Raw genomic sequence first — 7,500 nt, forward strand, 5'->3', positions numbered from 1 at the left:
TCTTTCTTCTTCTCTTTCTTTGTTTCGTCTTTCCGTCTTTTGTCTCCTTTGCTTTTCCCATTTCCTTCGTTATCGTCTTCTTCTCCTCCTCCTTCTTCGTCGTCTCTTCCCTTTTCTGCGTCTTCTTCATCTTCGCTTTCGTCTTCTTCCTCATCTCTCTCTTCTCCTTCTAGTTTTCCTTCCTCTTCTCTCATTTTTTTGTCTGCTTCCCCTTTCGCTTTCCTTCTCTTGCCTTTTGCACTTTCTTGTTCTTCCTTTTTCTTTTCTGTCTTTTTGCCTATTTTCAGATTATTCCCAGTTGCTCCTTCCTCGTCTTTATCTGTTTTATTTCTTTTTTTCTTCTTTACTTCTTCCTTTTTCGTCTTCTCTTTCTTTGTTTCGTCTTTCTTTCTTTCTTCTTCAGTATCCTCTTCCTCTTTATCTCCTTCTTCTTTATCTCTCTCTTCTGCTTCTTTTTTTCCGTCCGCTTCTCTCACTTTTTTGTTTACTTCCCCTTTCGCTTTCCTTCGCTTTCCTTTTGCACTTTCTTGTTCTTCCTTTTTCTGTTCTGTCTCTTTGCATATTCTCTGTTTATTCCCAGTTGCCCCTTCCTCTCCTTTCTCTACTTCATTTCCTTTTCTTCTCTTTCCTTTTTCCTTTTTCGCTTTGCCTCCTTGTTTTTCCGTTTCTACTGCTTCATTCATCTTTTCTTGTCTCTTCTTCCCTTTCCTTGTTTCGTCTTTCGGTTTTTTGTCTTTTTTGTTTCTTCCTTCTCCTTCGTTATCGTCTTCTTCGTCCACGTCTTCTTCTCCGTTATTTATTCTCTCTTCCTCTTCCTCCTTATCTTCTTCTTCTTCAGTATCCTCTTCCTCTTTATCTTCTTCTTCTTCTTTATCTCTATCTTCTGCTCCTTCTTCTTTATCTCTATCTTCTGCTTCTTCTTTTCCTTCCTCTTCTTTCACTTTTTTGTCTTCCCTCCTTTTTACTATTCTTTGTGTATTTCCAGTTGCCTCTTCCTCTCCTTTTTCTATTCTACTTCCTTTTCCTCTCTTTCCTTCTTCCCTTTTCGCTTTGCCTCCTTGTTTTTTCGTTTCTTCTGCTTCCTTTATCTTTTCTTGTGTCTTCTTCCCTTTCTTTGTTTCGTCTCTCTGTCTTTTGTCATTTTTGCTCTTCCCTTTTCCTTCGTTATCAATTTCTTGTTTTATTTCTTCTCCGTTGTTTCTTCCTTCTTCTGTGTGTTCATCTTTATTTTCTTTTTCTTCTTCTTCGTCTCCTCCTTCTGCATTTTCTTGTTCTTCTTCTTTCTTCTCTACGTCTTTCTCTTCATTTTGTTCTTCCTTATTATCTTGTTTGTATTTTCTGTCTTCTTCTTTCTTCCTTTTTTCTTCCGGGCCTTTCGTCTCTCTTTCTGCCCTTCTTTCTTGTCTTTTCCCTTCTTTATTCGCTTTATCTTCTTGTCCTTTCCCTTCTCCTTTTTTCGCTTTATCTTTTTGTTCTTTCCCTTCTTCCTTATTCGCTCTGTCTTCTTGTCCTTTCCCTTCTCCTTTATTCGCTTTATCTTCTTGTCCTTTCCCTTCTCCTTTATTCGCTTTATCTTCTTGTCCTTTCCCTTCTCCTTTATTCGCTTTATCTTCTTGTCCTTTCCCTTCTCCTTTATTCGCTTTATCTTCTTGTCCTTTCCCTTCTCCTTTATTCGCTTTATCTTCTTGTCCTTTCCCTTCTCCTTTATTCGCTTTATCTTCTTGTCCTTTCCCTTCTCCTTTATTCGCTTTATCTTCTTGTCCTTTCCCTTCTCCTTTATTCGCTTTATCTTTTTGTTCTTTCCCTTCTTCCTTATTCGCTCTGTCTTCTTGTCGTTTCTCTTTTCCTTTATTCGCTTTATCTTCTTGTCCTTTCCCTTCTCCTTTATTCGCTTTATCTTTTTGTTCTTTCCCTTCTTCCTTATTCGCTCTATCTTCTTGTCCTTTCCCTTCTCCTTTATTCGCTTTATCTTCTTGTCCTTTCCCTTCTCCTTTATTCGCTTTATCTTTTTGTTCTTTCCCTTCTTCCTTATTCGCTCTGTCTTCTTGTCCTTTCCCTTCTCCTTTATTCGCTTTATCTTCTTGTCCTTTCCCTTCTCCTTTATTCGCTTTATCTTCTTGTCCTTTCCTTTCTCCTTTATTCGCTTTATCTTTTTGTTCTTTCCCTTCTTCCTTATTCGCTCTGTCTTCTTGTTGTTTCTCTTCTCCTTTATTCGCTTTATCTTCTTGTCCTTTCCCTTTTCTTTTATTCGTTTTGACTTCTTGTACTTTCCCTTCTCCTTTATTCGCTTTATCTTTTTGTTCTATCCCTTCTCGTCTATTCGCCTCATCTTCTTGTCGTTTCCCTTTTCCTTCATTCGCTTTGACTTCTCCTTTCCTTGTTTTTTCTTTAGTTGTTTTATTTTCTTTCTCCTTGTTTTTCACATCTCCTTCATTTACTTTTTTGTCTTCTGTTTTCCTCTCTTCTGGTCTTCGTTTATGGTTTCCGATTCCTCCTTCTTTTCGTCCTTCTTTGTTAGCTCCTTCGCCGTCTTTATCAATTTCTTGTTTGTTGTCGGTTTTCGCTTCTTCTTCCTCTTCGTTATCGATATCTCGCTTTTCTTCTCCGTTTGTCTCTTCTTCCTTGTCGCTCTCGTTCGATTCCTCTTCGTCATCGTCATCTTCATCATGTTTGAGTTCGTTATCGGCTCCTTCTTCGTTATCATCATCTTCCTCATGTTCGTTATCGTCTTCGTCTTCATGTTTCTTTTCGTTATCGGCTCCTTCTTCGTTATTATGATCTTCCTCATGTTCGTTATCGTCTTCGTCTTCATGTTTCTTTTCGTTATCGGCTCCTTCTTCGTTATTATGATCTTCCTCATGTTCGTTATCGTCTTCGTCTTCGCTACCGTCCGTTATTCCTTCGTTTTCCTCATCCTCCTTTTCGTTATCGTCATCCGCTATCTTTTCGTCGACTTCGTGTTCGCTATCCATTTTCTATATCTCCCTTTCTCTTCTTTCTCCTCTTCGCACTATCTTTGGAAAAAAAATAGTTACTAGTAGTATCATAAGGATAACAATAATAACATCAATAACAGGGACAGATATCAGTAAAAAAGTTCAAATTATTAGTGATTTCAATAATAGCATATCTAACAGTATTTATTCATTATCGCAATACCAATGGTCTTCACTGTAGTTAAAAATGGGCGTGTTTACGTGTGTTTATGGTGCTCCGTTGATGGTGATGAAGATGAAATGTGGGGAAAAAATGTGGTACAGAAAGAGGCTATTGTTAAACGAGAGATTCATAAACCATGCATAAGAGATTTTTCTGGAGAATTCTCGAAGACATAGTTTGACGAATTTCGATACCGGCCGTAAAAAAGAATAACGCAAAAAGTCGTTAAGTTACAGTACATAACTTTAATTATCCACACACACACACACACACACACTCTCTCTCTCTCAATCTATCAATTCTATCTTTCCTTTACGTATAATGGTCTGACTGACAACCACTTTCGCACCTCCTATTAATGGACGATACGCACTAGACTGACAGACACACAACGGGTGCTTAACAATCCTATTAATAACTAGAAGCACTCGGAAAGCGCAAACCTCCACCAAGCCAAGAGAGTCACTTATGCCACATATTCCCACGATTTTTTTTTTTTTTTTTTTTTTTTTTAAGATTTATTTACATTTTTTTAAAGATTGATTAAGATCACCTCTTTCTAAAGTTCTAAGGTGACGTCCGGTAACATAACCTCCGTGGCAGTGGTGATAAAAGTAGTCATGATAAGGTCAAGTGGTGCAATCATTAAAAAGAAAAGAAAGAAAGAAAGAAAGAAAAAGAAAAAGAAAAAAAAACTGGATCCGGATCACCATCAAAATTCAATGGCATCTAAATTGGGTTAAGACACAATGATATTCATAACATTTTTTTTGTTATCCTGCTAACCAACAAACAAACAAAGAAACATAACGTCTTTGGCGGAGGTAATACCAGTTATGGTACGACAAAGAGTGAAAGAATTTTAAGTATTAGTGGCGTTGGTATTAGCACAGAACTAACATAAATCTGTGGCTTTTGTCGTTCCAAATCATTGTTCCACTGCTGTTATTGTTAATCTTATCATTAGTATATCTTGTCATTATCATTATTACTGATATTAATAAGAATACTTTGATTCCTATTGTTATTATTATCATTATTAACACGATTTTTTTGTTATCGATATTATCATTAATATTGTTAACCACTGATGCCACTATCAATATCATTATCATATATATAAATAAATATATAAATATATAAATATATATATATATATATAAATATATATATATATATATATATATATATATTGTTGGCGGATAACATAATGCATTTTACAGCTTAAATCTATAGCCTCAGATAATACTATAAAACTCTAACACATGTCCAGTTCTGCGTGTTCTAATCTATCATTCTTCAAATGACTTTAAAACGCGAAAATATTTAACTTATGCACTTACGAAGAACTAAAAGGTAGTCCTGATGTGCTAGAACACGCCTCGTTATAGAAAATATCATAATTGAAGTAATGAAAGAGGAAGTTACAGCTATAAAGGAGTTAATGAAGGACATTTAACACTGAATCTCGTTTGCTTGACTAACGAACCACTCAGAGCAAACCGTGTATGTATATGTATATGTATATTTGTATGTATATGTTCATGTTTATATATGAGTATGTATATGTGTATGCCTATGTAGGTATGCGTGTATATTTATATTTATACATATAATGTATGTCTTATGCTATTCTGCCTGTAATTTCCTTTAATATCATTATGTATAATGTCATTCAGTATTAATATAATTAGTTTACTTATTTAAATACATTATGTCCTGATTTATCTTCCTAGTTTTTAATGTTTAATAGTTCAAGGGGCCTTCCTAAGGGAGTTTCACTCCTGGAGGGCTCAGCCATACCACTAGTGTAATATGTTGTATTTTTGTTGATGTATTGTATTTGGCTAAATAAATTATTTGATTCTGATTCTGATTCTGACTCTGAATATCACCCGTTGTAGAAATGAGTAAAAAAAATAAAAAAATAAAATGCCATTTCTATTTAACGTTCCTTTTCATCTTAAATTGGTAAAAAAAAAACGTTATTTCACGTTATCTTGGGTTCAAATAATTTACCTCCGATAAGATAATAAAATGCCTATTTCTATTTAACGTTCCTTTTTAATCTGTGGTTGATAAAAGCGTCATTTTGCCTTGTTTAATGGGGTTCAAACCTATACAGCCACAGAAGCAATGCAACTAAGTTAATAAAGATATTTACAGGACTTGTTCAATAATGTTGAAATCGAGATGTTTCAACACATCGCGGATAAAGCAAATCAATCCGTGGGATTAGATTGATTAGATTAATTCGAGAATGGTTTACAGTGCCTTAGAAAGTGTTGGTGTCCCTCCCAGGCAGGCACGATAGGTATTGAAATTATTGTTCGAGGTATGAAAAAAAAAAAAAAAATGATCTGAAACACTGTAATTACTATGTCTAACCTGATGCATTAAAAAAAACAAACGAAAAAGCATTTCTTTTCCTTCCTTTTGCACATGAAAACAAAACACACACACACACACACGCACGCACACACAAACAAACACACACACACAAACACACACATACACACGCACGCACACACACAAACAAACACACACACACACGCACACACACACACGCACGCACGCACGCACACACACGCACACACACACACGCACGCACACACACGCACGCACACACACACACACGCACACACACACGCGCGCATGCACACACACAAACACGCACACACACACACACACACACGCGCGCGCACGCACACACACGCGCGCGCACGCACACACACAAACACGCACACACACACACACACATAACGATCCCTCTCGCCTCTCCTCGTACGTCACAACCTCCCTGTTATCCTGAATCTATTTCACGCGAAATTCTATTTGTGAATTTATTTATTTATTTATTTATTTGTGAATTTATTTATTTATTTATTTTTATTTATTTATTTATTTTTATTTATTTATTTATTTGTGAATTTATTTATTTACTTATTTATTTGTGAATTTATTTATTTATTTATTTATTTGTGAATTTATTTGTGAATCTATTTGTGAATTCTATTTGTGAAATTTGTGAATCTGGTCTCGTCTTCCTTCGAACACGTGGGCCAAGGTAGCGGACGCAGTGTTGCCATTCTAGCGACTTTCCCGCTAGGTCTAAATGTTTTTTGAGTTATGATTACGCGGGTATTCTTTTTTTTTTTTTTTTTTTTTTTGAAAGCTTGCTGTATATTTAGTGATATTTGAAATCCATTTTTTTTAAACGGAAAAAATGGGAAGCACTCTTATGTCTATGTCTAGCGGTTTCTAAAGTCTAGTTTAGCGGTTTTGTGGATATATCAGAGACAACATTGACCTTACGAAATAGAAATTGCTCGCTGCTGAGGAACGTGGTGGTGGTTGAGATAATACATGTATTGAGAAAATATATGACATGACAGTGTATGAGAAATTATCTCAGTTCTTCAGTATCTTCAGGAGCTAAATGCCTAAACACCGGCTAACCTCACGAAAAGACGAACTGGCAACTCACATTGACACTGGAGTACTTCGATGCGCTAAATCTCGATATATATATATATATATATATATATATATATATATATATATATATATATATATAGACAGAGAGAGAGAGAGAGAGAGAGAGAGAGAGAGAGAGAGAAAGAGAGGATAAAGTGGCGTAAATAATAGGATAGAAAAATTTAAAAAAATATTATATATGAATTCTAGATATACCAAACGTAAAAAAAAAAAAAAAAAAAAAAAAAAAAAAAAAAAAAAAAAAACAGCTGATGAAAGTAAAAATGAAAACAAAGAGTTGCCATATAGGTTAATTTCGTGAAATTGTGCGCCCGATAGCACTCGCAGGTGTTGTGAGACAATCTATGTTGCCGTTAGGGTTGTTGTTGTTGGGTTGTTAGCACGGTGCCAGGCCCGATCCAGGGAGTATTCCTATATATAAATATACACATGAATATCAACATCATGTTAATAAGTCATGTCAATTAACATCATATTAATTAGTCATGTCAATTAACGTCATGTTAATGTCAACATCATGTTAATCAACAACATCATGTTAATGTCAACATCATGTTAATCAACATCATGTTAATGTCAACATCATGTTAATCAACATCATGTTAATCAACATCATGTTAATGTCAACATCATGTTAATCAACATCATGTTAATCAACATCATAAGGCCAACATCATGTTAATCAACATCATGTTAATGTCAACATCATGTTAATTAGTCAACTGTTAATTAGCTAATTAGTGACCTTGTGTTGCTCACCATCATGGGCGCCAAACTCACAACTCAAAACTTATTGTGTCCTTGGGTGAAGTTTATTTTACTAATCACCCGTTTGTAAATGGC

At 35.2% G+C, this 7,500-nt stretch overlaps 2 protein-coding genes across 7 annotated transcripts in view; both read right to left on the reverse strand.

The window, feature by feature from the left end:
- LOC138859708 (glutamic acid-rich protein-like) overlaps nucleotides 1-975 on the reverse strand; it is a 22,141-nt gene extending 21,166 nt beyond the window's left edge. For all 6 annotated transcript variants that reach the window (XM_070115664.1, XM_070115663.1, XM_070115666.1 and 3 more), the window contains exon 1: nucleotides 1-975. This exon is cut by the window's left edge and continues 1,198 nt beyond it. In XM_070115664.1, the coding sequence (XP_069971765.1) occupies nucleotides 1-683 (683 nt within the window). In that variant the 5' untranslated portion in view covers nucleotides 684-975.
- Nucleotides 1-2,972, reverse strand: part of LOC138859569 (axoneme-associated protein mst101(2)-like) — a 3,207-nt gene extending 235 nt beyond the window's left edge. Inside the window, exons 1-2 of the mRNA XM_070115168.1 lie at nucleotides 2,439-2,972; nucleotides 1-2,302 (exon numbers count right to left, since the gene is read on the reverse strand). The exon at nucleotides 1-2,302 is cut by the window's left edge and continues 235 nt beyond it. Of these exons, the coding sequence (XP_069971269.1) occupies nucleotides 1,289-2,302; nucleotides 2,439-2,972 (1,548 nt within the window). The 3' untranslated portion in view covers nucleotides 1-1,288. The remainder of the gene's footprint in view (nucleotides 2,303-2,438) is intronic.
- Nucleotides 2,973-7,500: the final 4,528 nt, after the last annotated feature.

The sequence above is a fragment of the Penaeus vannamei genome, chromosome 37 (assembly GCF_042767895.1).
Source record: "Penaeus vannamei isolate JL-2024 chromosome 37, ASM4276789v1, whole genome shotgun sequence".
NCBI lineage: Eukaryota > Metazoa > Arthropoda > Malacostraca > Decapoda > Penaeidae > Penaeus > Penaeus vannamei.